This window comes from Pisolithus orientalis (assembly GCF_024613125.1).
Source record: "Pisolithus orientalis strain OTSU chromosome Unknown F5J12scaffold_6, whole genome shotgun sequence".
Lineage (NCBI taxonomy): Eukaryota > Fungi > Basidiomycota > Agaricomycetes > Boletales > Pisolithaceae > Pisolithus > Pisolithus orientalis.
This window is the reverse complement of record NW_026260787.1, coordinates 588,374-612,369: the sequence shown is the minus strand read 5'-3', so window position 1 is coordinate 612,369 and position 23,996 is coordinate 588,374. Positions and strand designations below refer to the sequence as shown.

Sequence of the window (23,996 nt, the reverse complement as noted above, 5' to 3'; positions counted from 1 at the left end):
CCCAGGGTCCATGACCACCTTCTTCACCTCAGCACCCTCACTACTACTGGCCCTGGCTTCATCACCCTTTGTGGCCTTGGCCTTGCATTTACACTTGGCCTCTTGTCTCTCTTCCTCCTTGTGCACTCTCTTCTCCTTGGCCTCCTGCACTGCCTTCTTGGCCTTGGCCCTCTCCCTCTCTTGCCTCTTGGCCTCCAGTCATGCCTGCTCCTCTTGCCAGGCTTGCTTGGCCACCTTTCATCTCTTCCTCTCCTTCACCTTCACCTTCATTGTCTCCTCCTTGTCATCTGTGTCGTACTACATCACCTTGTCTGCCACCTGGGTCCAGTTGACAATGACCCAGCCTTTGCTGTTGTTGTCAGTTGTGATGGTTGGTCTCAAGTCAGACATGATGAGTAGAATGCAAAAGAAAGATGCAAAGGGCTTAGCAAGGCACAAGTATCAATTTTTCAAACTCAGCCTACCACTCTTGCAGGGGTCTCATGGGTTCAACCCCTAAGAGGGGGATACTGTCATAGTCATGTCTTGACCCTGGCCAGACTTGGCCTTGCATTCTTTCAGTCCAGCCTTGGCCTCACCAACCACTTACCCCAGTTGGGCTAGCATGATTAACACTGCTTTGCAGTGCATGTCACTTTGGTCTGCCCTGTCCTAGTCTCTGGTCATCTTTGTCATACCTTACTAATACTGGTCTTACCAATCATCTTAGCAATCTTTGTGAGACTGGCATTACTGGTCTCTGTACTATAGTTGTCTCTAGTATATAAACCCATAGATACTTGGCCTGTATCCCCTCAGTCTGAAATCAACTAAGTTACTCTGATAATCCCACCTCAGTGTCAGACTCAGACTGAGACCCACACAAGGGAATAGTGCTGTAACCTCAGTTGCTAAGTCCGATCAGTCCACCCTGTTGGAGTTTATCACTTTTACCTTAGTTGTGGTTCACCGAGCACAGCATTACATAATCCAAAAGCGGACACTTAGCAGTTTATTTTTTTCCTTACTGCACCTCAGCTTCAACCAACTTGAAGTCTGAGTATATTCCTCTCTATAGACTTGACAATCCTGCAGCTTGTCATCCTCCAAAAGGTTATGGGCCCCACTTGTGGGTTCTAATCCTAGGAAAGTTGAACATGTCAAGTCTGGTACAAAGTGTCTACTATGTCTGGTCTGTCAGCATCCACTTCCAGTCCCTCAAAGGTCCCAGTCTCTGCCTCAACAGTAACCTCTACTACACCTTTGGGTAAAGCTACTCAAGCCTCCAGTTGACTCTATGACATACTGTCCCTTGAAGACAATGGTTTGAACTTCCAGACATGGAAGTACCAAATTATGATGATCCTAGATGTCCATGGACTTTGGGAGCTCGTAGAAGGAAAGTTGAAGGCACCTGATGCAGCAGCTGATTCAGTTGCATGCACAGACTGGCACTACAAGGATAAAGAAGCAAGGGCTCAAATCACACTTACTCTAAAGGACAACCCACTTAGTGGTGTTCTGCATGCCATGACGGCAGCAGAAGTCTGGAAAAAGCTATGTGAGTGCTATGAAGGCAAAGGGAAACAAATGATAGCCTACCTTATTGGTGAACTATTTTGTGGTACCCTAGCAGATGACATCTTGATGGAGACGCAGCTTAATGCCATGTGGCAGAAGGCAACAATCCTAAAGTCTCTTGGACTGCCCCTTGAAGACTCTCTTGTTGCCATAGCCATGGTCATCTCCCTTCCAACCTTGTACTCAACCCTTCGCACTATACTCATGTTGTCTGATGAGAAACTAACTCTGGACTCTGTCATTTCCCAAGTCTTGATAGAAGAGAAGTCTCATCACACCTCTTTAGCACAAACTGCCCTCGTAACAAAGATGCCTAACAAAAAGGGAAAGAGGAATGACAAGAAAAAGAAAAAGGCTTGTGGCTATTGCAAGAAGATGAACCATGTCGAAGATGACTGCTACAAGAAGAAGGCTGATGAGGCAGGGCTGAAAAGGATAAGCCTAAGGAGGACAAACTTGTTGCTAAAGTCATGCACATCTCACCTGCTGAAGACAGCACCCTATGGCTCTTCATGGCCACTGACAATGGCAAGAATCTACACATGCACTGGGTCATTGACTCTGGTGCCTCTGTGAATACGTGCTGTCAGCAGAAATGGTTCACTTCACTAAAGATGCTCTCACCCCTGCAGCCTGTAGTCATTGGAAATGGGAGCACAATTCCTGCTACTGCCATCGGATGGATTGAACTTTGTATGGATCTTCCAAATGGGAAGACCAGTAGAATCCTACTACAGAAGGTCTATTTTGTTCCAGATCTCAGTGCAAACCTCCTCTTGGTGGCATACCTTGCCACTAGAAATGTCCAGGTCACCTTCATGGGTGGAACATGCTCAATCACTGACGGTACAGACACTGTAGGCATGGGTCATCGTCAAGGCTCACTCTACATCCTTGCAGCAAGGACTCACTCTCTGAGTCACGGGGCACTTGTCATACAAGGACCATCTCTGCTACTTGACCCTACCCTTACCTTCCCAGCACTCGCAGCTGCAGCACCAAAGTCTGTAGCCACACTTGACTTGTGGCATCGACGACTTGGGCATGCAAATACAAAATCTGTGCTTAAACTGGTTAAAGTGGGAATGGTTGAAGGCATGGAGCTTACCAGCACTGAGCACTCAAACTCTGTATGCCAACCTTGCCTTGAAGGGAAGCAACACCATAAGGTGATACCTGTCAGGTCAAACATTGAAAGCCCAACAGTACTCTACTGGACATACTCTGATGTATGTGGCCCCATGGAGACTACAGCCCAAACTGGACACTGCTACTTTGTAACCTTCATTGATGCTTGCTTGCACCACCTTGTGGTTAAACTAATAAAATCCAAGGATGAAGTCTTCCCCTCAGTGAAAGACTACCTCACTCAAGCTGAAGTCGAGACTGGTGAAAAAGCAAATTAGTTTCGGAGTGATGGAGGTGGGGAGTATGGCTCAGATGAGTTCAAGGCCTACCTCAAGTTGAAAGGGGTCCACCATGAGAAGACAAATGCCTATACCCCACAGGAGAATGGCATTGCTGAGCAGATGAACTGCACACTTGTTGAAAGTGTGCAGGCGATGCTAAAAGATGCTGGACTGCCAAATAAATATTGGGGGGATGCTATCCAGTATGCGGCCTACCTAATCAACCAATCATCAACCCATGCTATCTCCAAGGATGTCACACCATATGAAGCCTTTACAGGAATTAAGCCATCACTGGCCCATATCTGAACCTTTGGCTGCACTGCACATGTACATATACCTGAGGAAAAAAGAAAGAAGCTAGATGCAAAGTCCTTAAAATGCATTCATCTGGGCTTTGCAGAGGACAAGAAAGCATACCTATGCTTACACCAGCCCACTGGTCATGTCTTTGAATCCTGGGATGTAGTATTTGATGAGGGAAGCACAGCAGCAGGCCTAGATTGCATCCAGATAGAAGAAGATCCTGCAGGCATGGTTAGTAAACCAGCGGACATAAGAGGGAATGCCCAAAAGGGCAATACGTCACACCCAGATACCATCAGGGCTTCAGGCATGGAAGGCTGTGCTCACATGGAGTCTGATGATGGGGATCTCAAGTCTGGTGAGGGAGAGAGTGAAGATGTTGTCCATGAGGTCGAAATCGAGTCAAACGATGCACCTGATCACTCAGGATCAATGGTAGACCATTCCCCACAGCACTCAGAGGGTAACATGCCAGGAAGCAGCCAGAGTCCTAAAAAAGCGCTTGAAACAGCCTCAAAACCATCAGTAAAGCGAGCTAGGATGATACTGAAACCTACCATGCATAAAGCGACACCCCCACAGCCCTATCCAACTCCAATTCTGCCTTGAGAGACCCACAGGTCCACCAGAACATGAAAAGTGCCACCTGGAGACGATGATTATCACTTTTTCATCAATTCCTATGACAGGACAACCTTACCTAGTCAACAGCTTGAGGTGCTGGAGGGTTCAGGTGCAGAGAGTGAGGGTGGAAGCCCCATTGATGAAGTTGCTTGAGAGCGAGAGTGTGCATGTGGCAACAGCGAGGCTGAGGTGGCTGAGACAAATGAGGAAGTGGCTTACAAAGCATCCACAACACATGACAATGAACCTCACTTGTTCAATGATGCAATGTGAAGCACCAATGCAGATCAGTGGTACGCTGCAATGATTGATGAATTACAGACCTTTAAGTCCATTGGACTGTATGAGGAAGTTGCCCTGCCTCCTGGCTGTAAACTGATTGACTTGAAATGGGTCTACAAGATCAAGCGAGGGCTGACTGGTGAAATTGAGAGGTACAAGGCTTGTTTGGTAGCCAAAGGCTTTACACAGGTACATGGGATTGACTACATGGAGACATTTGCACCCGTCACCAAGTTCGCAACCATCTGCATACTCCTGGTGCTTGCCACTAAGTATAATCTTGAAATCCATCAGATGGATGTTAAATCCACATTCCTAAATGGACTATTAGATGAAGAAATATACCTTTGCCCCCCTCTGGGCTTTCCTCCTGACAGCAACAAAGTCTGGTGGCTGCTACGAGTGCTCTATGGCCTTAAACAGGCCCCCAAGTCATGGTACTCTTGTCTTCGGACTGTTTTTGAATCCCTGGGTTTCACTCGAAGCCAGGCTGACCATAGCCTCTTCTTTAAAGTCGAGAATGGCATACTCATTGTTGTTGCTGTCTATGTAGATGACAAGCTAATACTCTCAAAGTGCCGCACAACCATTGAGTGTGTCAAGGCTCAGCTCTCACAGGAGTATGAGATGAAAGATCTGGGGGAGGCACATTGGATTTTAGGAATGGAGATACTTTGTGACTGTGATAAAGGTATCATACAGCTCTCACAGAAGAGATATGTCAAGAGTATTCTCGAGCACTCTGGAATGAGCAAGGGGCGAGCCATTGCAACCCCCATTGAGCCCAACCTAAAGCTCAAAAAACTAGAAATTCCAGAGGCTGACACCAAGTCATACCAGGGCACTCTCAGAGCCCTTATGTATGCAATACTAGCAATGAGGCCCAACCTTGCTTTTACTGTAGGCATGTTGAGCCATCATGCTGCATGCCCTGGGCATGAACACTCTACTGCACTAAAGCCCATTTTTTGCTATCTGTGATGCACCCCCAATGTCCATCTTACCTATAAGTGAGACTCAAATGCATGTGTGATCAGGTATGTAGATGCAGATTGGGCAGCAGATATCAATGACTGCCACTCTGTTACTGGCTATACTTTCATCCTTTCTGGTGGAGCTGTTAGCTGGTCATTGAAAAAGCAATCATCTGTTGCTCTCTTGAGTACAGAAGCTGAGTACATGGCCACATGTGCTGCCATGAAGGAAGCTATCTGGATTTGTACCCTAGTCCTCAAACTCGAGACTGTGTCATCACATGAACCCACTCCCCTCCTTGTCAACAATCAATCTGCTATCTCACTGGCTCGAAATGCGATGTTCCACAACCGCACGAAACATATTGCGATCCATCATCACTTCATACAAGAGAAGGTGGATTCTGGAGAAGTAGTCATCAACTATGTGTCTACCAGTGACCAGGTGGCCAATGTGCTGGCTAAGGGTGTGTCTAGGGAGAAGCATGTTTGTTTCTCTGAAGCTATGGGTATTATTTTCTTTTAATTCCTTCTTGACTATACTTGTTGAAGGGGTGTGTTGGAGTTTATCACTTTTACCTTAGTTGTAGTTCACCAAGCACAGCATTACATAATCCAAAAGCGGACACTTAGCAGTTTATTTTTTTCCTTACTGCACCTCAGCTTCAACCAACTTGAAGTCTGAGGTGGGACTCCTTCCATTCATTATATTGGAACGCTTACTTACCTACCTACAGTATATTCCTCTCTATAGGTAGTTAATTGTTAAGCTTCAACCAACTTGAAGTCTGAGTATATTCCTCTCTATAGACTTGACAATCCTGCAGCTCATCATCCTCCAAAACACCCTTCTGTATCTCTGCTACACCTCTGACCCCAACCCCTCTTGGCCTCATGCCCACTTTGGTCTCCAGTCCAGCCTCAACCTGGACATCATGAAATTGACATAAACATGGAATTAAAGAGCCTAGAGGAAGTACATACCTGGGATGTTGTTGAGTGCCCCAAGGGTGCAAATGTTGTAGGATGCAAATGGGTCTTCAAGATCAAATGCAATGCTGCCAGAGAAATTGAGAAGTACAAGGCCTGCCTAGTTGCTAAGGGCTACTCTCAGATACAGGGCATTGACTATGATGAAACATATGCTCCCATTGCAAGACTTGCATCTCTTCACACCATACTCACAATTGTTGCACTCAATGATTGGGTTGTTGATGTATTCAATTTCCACTCAGCATTCCTCAATGGCAAACTCAGAGATGGTGAAGACATCTACATGGAGCTCCCTGAGGGCTATGCTGTAGGGTGGAATTTTTCCTGTCCAGTTGGGAAGCTAAACATTGCAATATACAGCTTGAAACAAGGTGCCACCAGGGCACATGCAGACTGAGGAGTATTCTACAGTTGCACAGGACTGGAAATCCTCATCCTCACCAGCCACATTGATGACTGCACTGTAACAGGCAGTTCCCCATCATTAATTCACTCATTTAAACAGGAGATCAGCACTTGTTTTAAAATCTCTGACCTAGGGCCATCAGTTGGCTACTTGGAATGAAGGTGATATGGAATAGAGAAGCCTGCACCATATCCCTGTTGCAGCAGTCATATATTGAGGCCATCCTAATGAAATACAACCTCACTGACTGCAAGCCAGCTGCAATTCTGATGGACCCCAGCATAAAACTCTCCCATGGAGAAATTCTGCAGCCAGCCAAAGAAGCTGCATGCATGAAAAATGTACCCTACCATGCTGCTGTAGGCTCCTTCATGCACCTTGCTGTTGGAACACACCCAGACATTGCATTTGCTGTCTCCACAGTTGTGCAGTTCAATAACACACCCAACATGACTCACTGGGAAGCTGTAAAACAAATCTACAGGTATATTGCAGGCACAAAAGTGCTCACTTTGACATTTGGAAATACAGAATGAGGCCTCAAGGGCTATACTGATGCAGATGGAGCTTTGCAGGAGCATCAATGGGCTATCAGTGGATATGCATATCTACTGGATGGAGGAGCTATAGTTGGGCTTCATGGAAACAAGAACTCATAACACTCTTGACCACTGAAGCAGAGTATGTCACAGCAACTCACACAGCCAAAGAGGGCTTGTGGCTTTGATGACTCACTGGGGAAGTTTTCTGACCATTCAAATATCCTATCCTGCTGTATTCTGACAGCCAATCCACCATTGCACTCACCAAGGATGGCAGCTACCATGCTTGCACCAAGCACATCAACATACAATACCATTTCATTTGTTTCACTGTGGAAAATCATTCCTTTTGTTTAATTCATTGTCCTACTGATGACATGGTCACCAATACCCTTACCAAACCTTCACCTAGCATCAAGGCAAAACACTTCACATCTGCACTCAGACTTCATTCTGATTGAGGGGGAGTGTTGAGAATGCATTCTGGAGTTATGGTAGCCTCTCAGAGTTTTTCCCAGAGGGCTCAGAGTTTCTCCCCAACCCTTGGAATTAAATTCTGATGGCACTATGCTTAGTAATTATGGTACTATAAATTTTCTGTACCATTATTTTCCACCTCAGTCACTACTTCACTTCATTAAGTTTTGCTGTTGCCTAAATGACAGCTTATATTTACAATATTACTGAACAAAAAGACCATCAATTTTTGTTGAAGTTTAAAAACAAAACAAAAAAACTGTGTGTAAAATCTTGAAGTATAATCTGCAGATGATACTGATCACCCAACAATTGCCTGACAATCACCCAGTCATTGGTCATCCATCATGCGAATGGTGTGGGTCTGGCACCCAGAGTATGCTAAGTCTCTCTGGGCCATTGGACCTCAGGTCCTTTGTACAATGCATGTATTTTTGTGCTATGAGTTACAATGATGATGACAACCTGCACAAAAAATATACATATATTTAGTCCTGCAGGAGCCCAGTGTGAGCAAACATGTATGCAACAGAATATCACTATGATCTCACCCTGCACAGAGAACAAACAACTGCAGTGTCACTTGAGACAGCCCAGTGTGCATAATGACCAGACACCCAGGAGCATCTTATGCTTTCTAAGGTCTCTTTGAGCATGGAGGAGTACAGTTTGGCCAGGAAGTGAGGGTACTGAGTGAATGGATCCATGCTCTCCTTCTTCCCTGTGGTCAGTGGATGCTGCCTTTGGACTGCAAAGATGAAAGAGTCTCTGAACTGATATATATACTTGATGCTTCCAGGATCAGGGGGGAAAGATTGGTTTCCACTGGGATAGAAAAGGATGAGCAAGTTCCCAATGTGAGATGATGATCTGCTGTAGTAAACCCCTGTACTGAGTTTCACATTGACATGCAATACTACTTTTTGCTACACAACCAACTCCCACAGATTGTGGGGCATATTCATCATCCCTGGGTTATTGGCCATTGGTATTGAAATCACAGACATTGTCTTGTTGATATGCCCAATTGAGCAGGATCTTGCATTCATGGATGGTGGGTGGGCAATCCATACAAGATAGCCACACACAGAGTCATTGTGAAGTTCAGGTTTACCCTTGGGTGACTGGGCTTCAAGACCAGGTGACAGGGGCTAAGTCCAGGTGGCCAGAGTCAAGGCTGGGAGACAGGGGCCAAGTCTGGTTGGACCAGAGTTAAGGCTGGAGGTCAGGGGTTAAGTCTGGAGGTCTGGACTTAAGACTGGGAGTGCAGGAATAAGGCTGGTAGCATGGGAAACTGACTGGTCTTGGAGCATGCACAGGGGGAAGCTGGTCTAGGGTTGGATCTACCTCCCTTGGTCTTAGCTTATGTGCTGTACCCTTATGCAAGCCAGGGAGAGGTCCAGGACAGGGGCCAGGGATAGCTTAAGGCTCAGCCTGAGCTATAGAGTAGACTCAGAGAGTAGTACAGAGTTGGGGATAATACTAAGTTGATATTCTGACTGAGGTGCTATGAAGTATGTACAGAGGTTAAATACATGAGGCTGTGTCATAGCCATGCCTCAACCCCAACCAGACTCAGCCTTGCACTCATCCAGTCCAGCCATGGCCTCACCAATCCTTTACCCCCAGTAGGTCTAGCACATTTAGCACTTCTTTGCAGTACATGTCATTTTGGTTGAGCCCTACCCAGCCTTGTCCCCAGTCTGCCCTCATCCCTGTCCCAGTCTCTGGTCATCTTAGTCATAACTTACTAATACTGCTCTTACCAATCATCTTAGCAATCTTTGTAAGACCAGAATTACCAGTCTCCATACTATAGTTACTTCCAGTATATAAACTTGTAGATACTTGGCCTGTACTCCCTCAGTCTGAAATCAAATAAGTCCTTATCTGAAATCCTCTCCTCAGCCTTGGACTTGGACTGAAACCCATGCAAGGGAATAGTGCTGCATCCTCAGTTGCTGAGTCCAAACAGTCCTCCCCTCTGTAACTCTGCTTCCCATCTGACCTCAACCCTCTGGCCTCATGCACACTTCAGTCTCTGGTCCAGTCTTAAACCCAGACCTCACAGACTTGACAGTATTTCAGACTCACCACTTGTGTGGTCTAATAGATTATGGCATCAAAGACTCACTTTCAACCTCCCTGTGGCTGCTCTGCCACCAACCCTGAATTGGCTTTAGCTAGTGGGACTCACCATGAGGCAGCACTAGCTGCCTTGAGTACCACTAGGCACTCTCCCAACCCCATTGGTCCTGTCAGGGGCTTTTCAGCCCAAACTTCCAATACTCCCACCCAACATCACCCCACCACCCCCATCCCTGATGATGATCCTGGGGATGATGGGCTAGACAACAATGATAACAACAGCCCCAACAATGATGACCCCAGCAATAACCCTGATGATGATGGTCCCAATGATGACAATCTGGATGAAAATGATCTGGAGGATGAACCAGACTTCCCAGACCTGGACACTGAACCCATGGCTGCAGTCTTCAATAGCTTAGCAAAGGCCATCAAGTTACTGGCTTGCAATGCCCACACTAGCCCTGAGTCCTCAAGCAGGACCAAGCTGCATGAGCCCAACACCTTTGATGGCACCAACCCAGACAAGCTTCATGCTTTCCTCATCCAGTGCAAGCTTAACTTTCAAGACTGACCCCAGGCTTTCAGGACTGACTGTGCCAAGGACATCTTTGCACAATCCTACCTCAAAGACATGGCCTTAGAATGGTTTGAACCAGATTTGCTCAGGGTTGAAGACCCTGATGACTGGCCACTCTGGATGGACTCCTGGAGGGAGTTCATCCTAGAGTTACAAACCACCTTTGACCCTCATGACCCAGTCACTGATGCTGAAAGTCAGCTTGACCATCTGCATATGAAAGACAACCATCATATCAACAGATACATAGTTGACTTCAACTGGCTTGCTTTGCAAGTCCAGGGCTATGGGGATGGTGCACTGCACCATCACTTCTACTCTGGACTCCCAGACTGGATTAAGGATGAGGTCTGCTGGGTTGGAAAACTCCAGACCCTTCATGAGCTCCACCACCTAGTGCAGGAAATAGACATGCACTACTGGGAGTGCAAGGAGGAGGTCCAGAGGGCTAGCAAACACCAGGCCTCCTCATCCAACAACAAGTCTGGCTTTGGTAATAACAGTAATCAGTCCAAGACCACTCAGGACCAAGTTGCATGAGCCCAACACCTTCAATGGTACCAATCCCAAGAAGCTTTGCACTTTCCTCATTCAGTGCATGCTAAATTTCCAAGACCAGCCTTGGGCTTTCAGGACTGACCATGCCAAAGTCATCTTCACCCAGTCCTACCTCAAGGGTATGGCCTTGGAGTGGTTTGAGCCAGACTTGCTTGGGGTCAAGGACCCCAATGACTGGTGTGAGTCAAAGTGTGGATAGGTGGCAGAAACCAACCAAAACCAACACCAAAGACAAATAAGAGCAAGTGGTGGTTTGCCTCTGTGGAACCTGGAGTGCAGAAAGATCTAAAGTGGGGGGCATTTCAAGGGCAGGTGCTCCTAGTGCTGTCACACACCAAAGATGTTTGGTGAGGTGGACATGGATACATGTCATATCCTTGACTCTCAGACTCAACCCCAGTCCAGTCCAGACCCCTAGCCCCTATTCCCAGTCAAGTCCAGTCCTAGTCTGGCCTAGAAAACCTAACTCCAGCCCTAGGAAACCCAACTTTGGCCTAAATAACTCAAGTCCAGTATTTTGCCCTTTGACAGTGACCAAAAGAATGCCATGAGCTGGCTGTTCTCAGTCCAGACCTATCTCTTGGTAAACAAAGAAGTCTATGACACAGAAACCAAAAAGGTTGTCTATGCATTGTCATATATGAAGAAAGGGGTTGCTTGCTCTTGGGCAGCAAACTTCCAGAAAATGTCTCTGGAAAAGAACCCCCCAAGTTTTGGCACCTTTGCTGATATTACTAAAGACTTTAAAGCCTCATTCACCTCCCCCAACTCTGCTGGTGCCACTATCACAAAGTTGCACACCATGAAACAGGAAGAATCAGTGGAAAAACACATCACTGATTTCCAAACTGCTGCTGCTGACTTTACCATCATGGAGGATGTCACCTTGATTGAGTTCTTCTCCCAAGGACTCAAACCTTTCATTGTGAACCAAATGCACATGATGGAAACCACTCCCACCAAGATCAGTGAGTGGTACCAGTATGCACAAAAGTTCAACACTAAGTGGAGGGAAGTAAATGAGCTTTCCAGAAGAAAGAAAAGAGGACATTCTACCCCAAGAACAAACTCTCAGAAGAAAAAGATCCAAATGCTATGGATGTGGATGGAGTGAAACTCTCCAGGGAAGAAAGAGACTGACACATCAAAGATGGAAGATGTTTCAGCTGCAGAAACAAAGGACACCTCTCACAAGAATGTCCAGACAAAGGGAAGACCCCCCAGAAGGTCAAGAAAATTTGAAAGATTGTGGAGGTTGAGGAAAGTGACAATGAAGAAAAAGTCACTGGACCCTCCATCACCTTAGTAAGCATTGCTGGGGCATTAGGAAAGGATTTTTAGAAGGGAACTCCGCATTGATGCCAGATGTTCCCAACACTAAGGACAGTTCTCCCTCTGTTGTGCCTGTACTAGTATCTTCCACTCCAGATTGTACTATGCAAATCCCCATTACTCTCTACACATCAGAAAGAACTGGAAAAGTCATCAGTACCACTGCTTGATTCCAGTGCAGAAATATCCTGCATTGATTGGGGATTCATGTGAAAACATAGAATCCCTACTCAATGACTCACTGAACCTATCCTCACCAAAAATGCAGATGGATCCCAGAACTCCAAGGGACAGATTCTGTTTTCCACCACTCTCTACTTCAGGATCAAAGGACTCATCCATCAGTCATTTTTCCATGTCAGAAACTGTGGATCAGAAAACATGATTCTCAGCCTCCCTTGGCTACAAGAAAACAACCCCATCATTGACTGGAGAATGGGAACCCTCTCCATTGATGAGAAGACTGGTAGGTCAAAAGACCTGTCCTACAGCATTTCTTCAATTACTATAGAAGAACCAACTGTAAACCTTGTATCCCCTGTCAAGAAGGAAGGGATCAACAAATTTATGGATTATGAAGAACCAGAAGACAAGACAATATGAGCCCATTTTGTAATGGCACTTGGAAAACTTGTTGAAGAAGCCAAGAAGGTTAATCCCAGGAATAGCCTTCTTAGAAAAATCACCACTGCCACAGAATTGGCTCAAGAAGAACACAGAAAGAAACCAAAGGCAGTCCTTCCTGAGGATTACAAAGAGTTTGCCTCAGTCTTCAAAAAACCTTTGGATGGAATACTTCCCCCATCACAACCCTATGACCACACTATAAACCTTGTTGAGGACTTCATCCCTAAGGTTGCTAAAGCATACCCACTCTCCCCCTCTGAAAGAGAGTCAGCAGAGAAGTTCATTGAAGAGAACCTTCAAGAAGGAAAGATCTGACCCTTGAAGTCCCCTCAAGCTGCTCCATTCTTCTTTGTTGGAAAGAAAGATGGCTCCCACAGGCTATGCCAAGACTACTGATATCTGAACAAAAACACTGTGAAAGATGTGTACCCCCTTCCACTCATCTCAGATCTCATCAATAAACTTAAGGGAGTGTCTATCTTCACAAAGATGGATGTAAGGTCTGGCTACAACAATGTCTGGATCAAAGAAGGAGACCAATGGAAAACTGTGTTCATCACACACAAAGGACTCTTCAAACCCACTGTCATGTTCTTTGGCCTATGCAACTCCCCTGCTACATTCCAGTGATTCATAAATGACTCCTTTAGAGACATGATTCCTGAAGGATGGTTGGTCATCTACATGGATGGTCTACTCATCTTCTCCACTGATGCCAAAGAACACAAACAGAGACCCCATTGCATTCTAGAATGAATGAAGGAGCTGTCACTACCCACTTCAGTCAACCCCCCTTGGAGACCTAATAGGTCTGGAGATTTTGATATAAGTATTAACCTAATAGGTGTCATTTTGGCAGGAATTCCCAACTTTTGGGGATTCTCCACTACCATTCCTGGAGATTCTCCAGAGCAGCAATTTAATATGGTTGGAGAAATCATTTTCTCCATAATATATATATATATATATATATTATAAATCAAATGAAAGAGTAGCTGGGGTCCAAATTGGACTTTCTCCAGGCTAAATAGACCCCCTTTCCAGGTTGATCCTGGAATTTCCCCAGGCTAAATAGACCCACTTACCAGGGTGAACCTGGGCATTCCCCAGGCTAAATAGACCTGCTTTCCAGGTTGATCCTGGGCATTCCCCAGGCTAAATAGACCTGCTTTCCAGGTTGATCCTGGGCTTTCCCCAGGCTAAATAGACCTGCTTTCCAGGTTGATCCTGAGCTTTCCCCAGGCTAAATAGACCAATTTTCCCAGGCCATGGCAAGTTGGAAGCCATTCTTACAGAGTGACACAACTTGAGACCATCAATTATGGCACTTGCATTGGAATCCTAGGTGATCAGGAGGATTCCTTGAAAGGCAGGGGGGATGGAGGAGATCAGACAGCAGGTGAGTGGTACAGGGGGAGAAAGGGGCAGGGAAGATGATAGAGGAAAGGGGAGGTAGAATGACACCTTCTGCATATGACATCAGAATCATCTGGGTGTTAACTCTCAGGAAACATCCTCCTGACCAAACACTCCACTCATCCTTATGCACTCAAACTAACCTACCCTGTGCTTTAGCTCACCCTGCCCCTCATGCTGCTCTAACAAGATGATGGAGGACAGTGTGGACACCAACAAACTCCCATGATGAAGTCAACAAATATACCATTGAAGAAACTCTGTGATTTTCAGAAGTTGGGACACTACCATCTCCTCTATGTCACCAGGAAAATCACTCAGGTGTGAGAGGATGGAGACAAGGAACATGAAGCAGAGGGTATTGTCCTATGAAAGAATGAACTGTTGAGTGGCTCAAACACTAACAACACCACAAGGTATATCAGCAGTTGGTGTAAAGGACAGAGAAGGTGATCCTCTAAGTGCATACTCCATGTCCTGCTGGGGATTGAGTCTATGTCATGTTGGGGATTCTCCTTGTCAAGTGTGGGGATTCTCCATGTCATCTTGGAGATGACCCATGGCCTGTGGGGGTTCTCAATGTCAACTGTGTGGATTCTCCATGACCTGTGGTGATTCTCCATGTCAACTGTGTGGATTCTCCATGACCTGTGGTGATTCTCCATGTCAACTGTGTGGATTCTCCATGACCTGTGGAGATTCTCCATGTCAAGGATGGGGATTCTCCATGCCATGTTGGGGATTTGCCATGGCCTGTGGGGATTCTCCAGGACAAAGGTGGAATTCTTCATGTCATGATGGAGATTCTCCATGTCAAGGGTGGGGATTCTCCATGCCATGTTGGGGATTCTCCATGGCCCTCTGGGGATTCTCCATGTCATGTTTTCTCCATGTCATGTTGGGGATTTTCCATGGTCTAGCTGGGGATTCTCCATGGCCCACTGGGGATTCTCCATGTCAAGTTGGAGATTCTCCATCCTTGACATGGCAGATCCCTACCCTTGACATCAATCACCTAGCACACCATAAGCCTTCTGGGCATCCCTGGATGCCACAAGTGCCCACCTTGATATTGTACATGCAGTACATCAACATCAATACAAGCATGCAAGGAGTGTCATATAATTAATGATCATCAGAGGTGTGCCCACAGGTGTAGAAGGTCCAACCTTGTCTGCTGAGTTCATTGTCACCCAGCACAGCCAGGAGCTTCTCCATGAGTTGGTGGACTTTGTTGATAATGTATCCTAGTTCAAGGTTGTTGGGCTTGCAGTGGTCAATGTGGAAGATCTGAACAGCATTGTGAATGATATTTTTTGACTTGACAGGCATGTAGTGGGGAGTAATCAATACCAATCTGCTGAACTCCAGCATGGAAGCCACCCTTCTTGCCTGTAACATCAACACAGTACTGGTGCTTGAACTCCCTGCACAATGAGGTAATGTCCAATGGTGGAAGCTGAATGGTATACACTTTCCTTCCACTCTGCTTCCCAACACAGACAGACATCTGCAAGACATTGATATATGAACATTTTGATCCTGCAGTAACCATCTGCTTGACATTGTTGTCCTCCTTCAAGTGCTCCTGCACATATCAACCAGAATGGTCACAATGAAGGTTAAATTCACACTCAACCATACTTTTGAACAATTCTAGGATAGTCATGCTAGGCATGGCCTTCAAGTGGTTGTGATATGCATCATCAATAATCTCCTGGACCCTCTGCTTCCTTTCTGAAATTTTCTTTGGTGATGAAGCTTGTCACTTTCAGTCTAGCAATAGATCACCATTTCTGATACTGAAATCATTATGGAAAAGCCAGTAGTTGATGAGCATTTGTATACCAGTGAAGACCTGACACATGGCAGGACCTTTCCTGCAGAAGACAATATGTATCAGACTGCCCTGGGTCACACCAACCATCTCTTTGTACTTGAACTGGATGAAGTCACCCAATGGATCATGCACTGCACTGTCATAGTAGACCATGACATCCTCCAGCACCTTGATGAGACATCATTGGATATAGCCTGTCTCCTCCATTGACAACAGTATCAATGAGAGCTTCTTGACCAACCATGGCATGGAAACAGAACTCCTGCAGAGTCAGCCCACACATGTATGGTTCTCCATCAATCCACTCACCTCTGAACTGAAGTCATCCTTGGTAAAGTGAGGTAACATCCAATGGTGGAAGCTAAATGGTATACACTTTCCTCCTACAACTCTGCCACCTGACACAGGTGGTTATCTGTCAGACATTGATATATGAACCTTTGGGTTCTGCAGTGATCATTCACAAGCAAGGTCAAGTCAGTTCATGCTCAATTGTAAAGTTGCAAAATTATGTCTTGCCTACTAAACCTAAACCTAGTGCATGTTTTGATTTGTGTGCATCACTGAGTTTTCAATCATGGGGAATGAGTAGGCACACTGCACAGTCCCCAGACATAGCATGCAGTGGGGGAGAAATGAAATGTGGACAACAGCTTTTAAGAAATTGGTAAAGCCAGGAGTTGAGAACAGGATGGCTTCATCATCACCCTTTGCTTCTGAATGAGCCTTGAACTCCAAAGCATCCTGAGAACAAGTGAATGTCAAGGTCAGTAATAGGGGGGAACTGCTCAGTGCCCATCTCAGCCAGGTAGCCAAGCTGAAGACTTGTGCATCATGTTCATCACTGTGAGACTGCACTAGTACTGGCAAAGAGGACAGCACAAACAAGGGATGTAGTCATGCACATCAGCCCCTCTACAAATCGTGAATCATCAGACACCTCCCAAAAAAACAATGGGCAGGTCAGACCATGCCACAGATATATTGAAACCTATAGGCTACCTCAGTAGGTGTGAAACTACTGAGGGAATAGTGAAGGGAATGTATCACTATGTATGCTCTAAGGTGATTATGTAAGCATGGTTGAAGCGCACCGAAGTCACAACCACACTGGCACTTTATAATCTCCAACAAGATAGATGTCACCAGTCCAGCATAAACACACAGGACCAACCAAATTTCAGACTGGACTTTGAGGCATCCAGCAACACATTATGTAAGGCAACACACTGTAAGATTAAACAAAGCCTTTGACTCTGTATCTACAGTATTAATGAATGGGAAGTACAAGGGTAGGAAGGGTATCATAGGCAAACACTGGCCATGTATAGAATCAGTGGGATGAAGTCTTTGACTCTGTATCCACAGTGTTAATGAATGGGAAGTACAAGGGTAGGAAGGGTATCATTGGTGAGCAACTGGGCCATGCATAGGATCAGTGGGGATGAGATGGTAATTAAAATGCATATGACATACCTCCACAGCAATGGCCATGTGGGGTGGTGCTTGCTGAAAGGTAAGGATCAGTGTCCATAGTACTAATGAATGGGGAGGGGGGTATCATCAATGAGCACTGGGTTATGCATGTAATCAGTGAAGATGGGGGTATGTAACAGAGGTGTACATAATGTATCTCAGTAGTGGATATAATGATTATGGGGGTAACCATCTTCTTCATCAGATGGATAGTGGTGTCTCTTGCATGGGGGGCTCCAATACTAACAACATACCTGCAATGGGACCTTCCCTGTGATGGGCCTGTGTCATTCTCACTTCCATCCTCTGGATATTCTTGATGACACTTCTGTGATCAGTGGCAGGGGTGGTGGTGGGAGTGCAGGGTTGGAGAGCAGCTGTGGGAGGCACAATGTTGTAGATGATGTGCTACCAGTGCAGGACTATGCATAGCTCATGGAGGAGACAAGCAAGGTGAGTTGTCAGGTGGTGATGAGGGAGGAAGAGGTGAATACTCAGATGCTGGAGGGGGTCGACAAGCATTGCAGGTGTTTGGTGCTGCACAGCCTCATGTGGGTGGGTGGGGTTGTGCTTTGGCTGGGGGTGGGGGGAGACAAGGGGCTGCCTCCTGGTCAGGGCCCTTCTGGTGCATTGTTGGGGGGAGTGCTTTGACAAATGCTTGCAAGTCAGAAAGGAGGCAAAGGAAGTGATGAAGCATATTCACTACTAATGGAATATCAAAGGCTTTCAGGTCAGCTTCATGCAACAGCTGAAGCTGGTCTAAATAATTCACCTTAGTCAGGCCAGCATAATTGTGCAAGACCAGTAATACTCACCAGCTGTCCAATGCTTGAGATAAAACAATGAAGCAGGTACTGGCACAAAGTGGTCTTCTTCCTCCTCTGCTGGAGCCTCCAAGTTGTAATCTTGTTCCATCTGCTCTTTCAAAAATGGAACAGTGAGAGCATGGAGCTCATTGGTGTTAAGGCACTTCACATTGAAATCAGGACCAACCACCAGAACTCCAGCTGGCCAATCAATAATGGTATGCTTGTGGATGAAGAGCAGGTCTAGCAGCACCTTCCATGGAACATTCTTCTGCCCACACTTGATCTCAGCTTCATCTGTGGGGCTTCAGCTAGTAGATCAGATAGAGATAGTTGTAGTGACTTATGGAACTTCTGCAAGATCATCAGAGGTAAGATACACCAATTTTGATCATGTCTGACTTCCTGGGATTGTAATGCAAGAGCAAGGTCATACAACTTTTGTGATAACAGGGCAAAGTTGGGTAGCAGGACAGAAGCAGCAGAGTCAAGGATTTTATATCTAGAGTAAATTTTCAGTGTAAACCTGACCTGCAATGATTGTACTCACTTGATAATCATAGAGAGAAAATCCAATAATTTTGCAACATCTGTCTGCCTCTCGCTTGCAAGTTGCATGCAGAGTGAAGAGCCAGCAAAGACACCTTGAGCTTGGTGCACAGCTTCATCATTTCCACCATAAATGACACATCCAAAAACATGGATGCCCTCCACATTACTCCATGTTTGCACCTGCATGAAGATATAATTATGCCATGAATCAGAAAAAAAAACAAGGGGGAGGGAAAGGGGATCATCACAAACTGATTGTGTGAAGGAATCCCTGCATGTCATTACCCAGCTGACCATCACCTTCAAACTCATGTCCTTGGTACCATTGATACTCTCATTCCAGAACTTCCAAATTTTTGCCCACAGCTCAGGATGTTCTCCCTCATCTTTATGACTCTCATAATGTTTCATCTGGTGGCTGTAGTAATCATTCACAGATTCTATGACCAAGCCAGGATCAAGGAGGGAAACAAACACAAAGGTACTCACCGTTGGACAATTTAGGGTTGGCACTCACATACCAAGCCTGATGTATGTTCCAAACTGATTCAGCCTGGGTAGCCTTAGTAGTGAGACCAGCATCAGCCATAATTGACACAAGTGTTTTTCCATATTCATTGGCAATGGCTTGGGCCTCTTGAGTGGTGCACACACTGAGTACCTGTGCCTTCTGTAAGGCATCAATGGGGAGTCTACCATGCCTTAAAGTTGGTGGCCCATTCCCTGCAGCAAGCCCATCCTCCTTGTCAGATTCAGAGTGTCTACCAACCTTGGGCAGAATATGAGTAGATTTCCCTTTGCACTTCCTCAGTTTACCAGTATCTTCAGTGTCCACAGTATCTTCAGAAGAAGGAAAGTCAAGAGGAGGGGTGGACAGATGAGTGTTGAGGTCATAATTCCCAGCTCAAATTTCTCTCATCATCTGCTGACATTTAAGGTTGTACCTCATGGTGGTGTACCAGTCACTGTCACTATGTTCATTGTCACTGTTGTCTGTTTGGAGTATAAGCACTATGTAAATAACAGTAGTGCCATTAAATACAATACCTGATGGTTTGTGGTCAACATTGCTTGCATGGTAAACTTCTCCAAAGTCAACAGGGTCTTCACTATGCATAACAATTGCCACCACTTGCTCATCTTCTTCACTCTCTGTGGACTGGTCATTGTAGGAGACCTTCTGAGGGGTACAGGGCAGGTGACAAACTGAAGGGGTATTTGGGGGGTCAGCCTTTAAGGGGAATATGACTTGATAGGATACAAACTTACATTGTTCATGATCATCCTCATCACTACCACTCATTGTATTATGAGACAAAATGGATAAGGTGAGATAAATGCTAGCCAAATGGAAAATATCAGTGCAATGTTCAGGAGAGTAAAATGGTAAAAGGACTTACCTCTTCTGCATCAATGTAGGCACCACTCTGCTTTAGGACAGTCTCTCATTGATATAGTGATATGATCTACTACCATACAGTATGTAGAGGAGGCGTGTTGGACAGGGATGACTTGCTCTTTTTGATAATAGTGATACAATCTACTATATAAAGTATGTAGAGGAGGCACATTGGACAGGACAAGTAAAACACATACCATTCATTGTAAGATGAGATGAAGTGGATAAGATGAGATAAATGCTAGCCAACCAGGAAATATCAGTGAGATGTTCAGGAGAGTAGAAATAGTAAAAGGACTTATCTCTTCTGCATCAATGTAGGCATCACTCTGCTTTAGGATGGTTCTCCCTCTTTGATAAGATCATGCACACCTCAGGAATATCAGTGAAATTCACATGAACAGAAAAAGACATGAATATGTGACAACCTCAGTGACATGAAGACAACTTCAAGATGTTTGAGTAGCATGAAGCCAGCTTGGTGGGTAGACCTATGGGGTTTCATAACAAGATCGATCCATGGCAGAAGGTGGTGGAGGGAACAGTGGAAGGGCCTCAGAGGTCAACAGAGACAAAAGACAATGCTGAAAGCTGGTGAGAATGGCAATGAGGTGGAGAACAGTGCCATGGACAGCATGGACAACATCCTGTGACTTAGGTTATTTTCCCTTGGGAATTCTCCATCCATGTGGCAATGACTTTCCCAATGGTGACCATGCACACAACAATGACAAAAAATTGAGTTCTTCCTTTGTCATCCTTGCTGCCATTGCTGCTGTTCCTCAACATTCATTCAATGGTGTTTCAGGTGTTGTTTATTTGTTATTACTTGAACTTGGCTTTGACAATTTTGTTTTTTAGGTCCTATTTCCACACTATTGCTCCAATTTGCCTCTGAGTTGGCTTTGTGCCACTTGCTATACTGAAGCTTACTTTGTATTGCTTCAATCTGCACTCTGTTGACTTTGTGTCACTGAGGTCATGGATTCCTGATTGTTAGTGCAGTTCAATGCCTCAAGGACCTGTTTCATACTCGCATTGGTGTGTGCTTTTGTGGTTATATTTCATTTCTTGACCCTTTCTCCCCAATGGCTCTACTTCAACCTTGAAGATCCCCTCAAGCACCCTCTATGGCATCCAGCCCAGCCTCTTTCAAACCATACCTTCAGCCCTGAGATGGTATGTGCTATTTATTTTTTTTCTGAGCTAACTTACATCCACAGCTACAATTACTTTGCTTGATGCACAAGCAGTTGCATGCAAGGAGAACTGGGTGATCACATCACCTAACATAGATTTTGTCAAAGAACCATATATTTTTGAGGAGGAAGAACTTTCTTGCTGTGCTGACAGTTGCCTTGGGGTAGTTGACTGCTTTCAATGGCCACAGACACATGAGAAGCAATACAAGTATTCAATCTGCATCCCTCAAAAGCACTCCATTCCCACTCTCCAGATTGCATGGTATGATCCAACTCCCAGTGACTTTTTTGTTCCAACTGGCTCCTGGTTCACAGTGGGTCCACTTCAGAGTGTGAAAGTTGTGGCATTTGAAGAGGCACTTCAAAGTTTGCACAGCTGCCACCACACCCTTTGAGATCGACCCATTGGTCAAGATGCTCTGTGCACTCTGATGCATTTGGCTTGACATGAGTTCATGCATCTTCAACAACATCTCCTACTTTTCTGAGACCTCATCATGTTCATTGTGCAATATCAGCATAAAATACTTGACATCTATGCATTACTTGAGTATATTGAATATGTCTACCTGCTTCTCCTAAACCCTCCATCATGCCCTCCACAAGCCAACTCCACATGGATGGGTTGCTTTGTTAGGGCCACCAAAGTATGTGAAGCTCTGTATTTTGCAGGGGTGCCTGTCTGGCTCATTCATAGCAAAGAATATATTCCCCCAACTATGAACATTGTATGCTTGGTATGATTAACATACCCTGATGGTATTGTCAGGTCTATGTACAGTGGCTCAAAAAACTGACTGCATGTTTGGACATTTTTCACTAAAGTCAATACTGCCCCATATCCCCTAACCTATAAGTGTATGAAACAAAGCCCTTACCATTGGCTCTCAATTGGTGCAGGGGTCAAGGGTTTTGGATAAGGTTTGATCAAATGGCAGCCATTTCAAAATGATGACTCATGTGGTCAGTTTTTTGACTTTAGGTTTCAATTACATATATTAGACTCTAGCATACTGTAATATTAGTACATACATTTGGAAATGGTTCTATTATGTCACCTTTATGTAATTGAGTGTCAGACACTATAAATAAACCCCACCATCACCATGAAACCCATCTCTGCATCTCAAAGAAAGAGCAACATATCTCTCTCCTCTCTTGATCTTTCCACCAGGAAAATTGCTTCCAAAACTGGCTTAGGGCAGTTTACAGTATGCTGGGTCCTTCAGAAACTCCAGCCAGAGAGGACTAGGCTTTGTGGTGGCCATCCATTAAAGCTTACCCCTACCAACAAAAGGGCTATTGTTCAGCAAATCATTACTGGCAAGGCCAAAAATGCTGTCCATGCCATTCAATTCATCAATTCTCTTATTGATACTCCTGTCTGCAACAGACTGTTAGAAATAGCCTCAAGGAAGCCTCTGTAAAGGGTGTGGTCAAGAAAAAGAAGCCCTTGCTTTCTAATGGACACAAGAAGAGAAGGCTAGCTGTTGCTCTCAATACCAGAATTGGACTGTGGAGGACTGGATGAGAGTTATATGGGCAAGAGTATGTGTGGAAAAAGAAGAGTGAAGGACTAATTGCTAGAGAGGTCAAGGGTACAGTTAAGTTTGGAAGTGGTTCACTGATGGTATGGGGCTGCAGAAGGTGGAATGGAGAAGGGGTTTTGAGTGAGGTGGAAGGATGGATGGATGCTGAACAGTATGTGGCCATTTTGGAGCAGGGGCTGCTGCAAATCTTGGAAGATTCTGGAATTTCAGAAGGTCATATAATCTTTCAACAAGATAATGGCCCCAAGCACACCTCTAGGAGAGCCCAAAGTTGGTTGGAAGAACAGGAAATCAACCTTCTGGACTGGCCTGCACAATCCCCAGACTGTAATCCCATTGAACATACTTGGAATCACCTCAAGAGATGCCTCTCAGGTTATAAGAGTGCTCCTACAGTCATTCACTGACTGTGGGAAAGAGTGGTGGAAGAGTGGGGGAAGATTGATGAGGAGCAGTGTCAAAATGGATAGAAAGCATGCCTAGAAGGATTGAAGCAGTTATTAGGGCCAAAGGAGCTCATATGAAGTACTAGATACTTAAATTGATATAAAGTCAAAAAACTGACTGCATGAGTCATCATTTTGAAATGGCTGCCATTTGATCAAACCTTATCCAAAACCCTTGACCCCTGCACCAATAGAGAGCCAATGGTAAGGGCTTTGTTTCATACACTTATAGGTTAGGGCCTAGGTTAGGGGATATGGGGCAGTATTGACTTTAGTGAAAAATGTCCAAACATGCAGTCAGTTTTTTGAGCCACTGTATATGGAAAACAGTGTGGTGAAGCCCTTCCATTCCATCTGGTGAGGTCCAAGCAACACCCTCCATCAATACCATACTCACCATGGCTATGAAGGTACCCTTGCTGATGTGCCCAAGTGCCTACCCATATCATATCCTTCCTTGTCATGCCCATCCTCTAGTAGTGGGAGGCAGCCTACTGCAAGACAATCCAGAACTGTGAGGGACAGAGCCTCTGCAGGCCCTTCTTGAGGTA

The 23,996-nt window shown here is 45.3% G+C and overlaps 2 protein-coding genes across 2 annotated transcripts; both read right to left on the bottom strand.

Annotated features, from left to right (window-relative positions):
• Positions 1 to 8,112: 8,112 nt before the first annotated feature.
• F5J12DRAFT_716629 (uncharacterized protein) lies at positions 8,113 to 8,460 on the bottom strand (the record flags this gene model as incomplete). Its single annotated transcript, XM_051741020.1, has 1 exon — positions 8,113 to 8,460. A coding segment is annotated over one exon (348 nt), but the record flags the coding sequence as incomplete, so codon positions are not given.
• Positions 8,461 to 17,384: 8,924 nt separating this feature from the next.
• Positions 17,385 to 20,151, bottom strand: F5J12DRAFT_780852 (uncharacterized protein; the record flags this gene model as incomplete). The annotated part of the gene is made up of 11 exons (XM_051742515.1): positions 17,385 to 17,432; positions 17,491 to 17,552; positions 17,745 to 17,867; positions 18,306 to 18,593; positions 18,677 to 18,798; positions 18,847 to 19,028; positions 19,143 to 19,288; positions 19,338 to 19,688; positions 19,779 to 19,859; positions 19,896 to 20,054; positions 20,118 to 20,151. 11 exons carry the CDS (start codon positions 20,149 to 20,151, stop codon positions 17,385 to 17,387), a joined length of 1,596 nt encoding a protein of 531 aa, XP_051602587.1.
• Between the last annotated feature and the right edge of the window lie 3,845 nt (positions 20,152 to 23,996).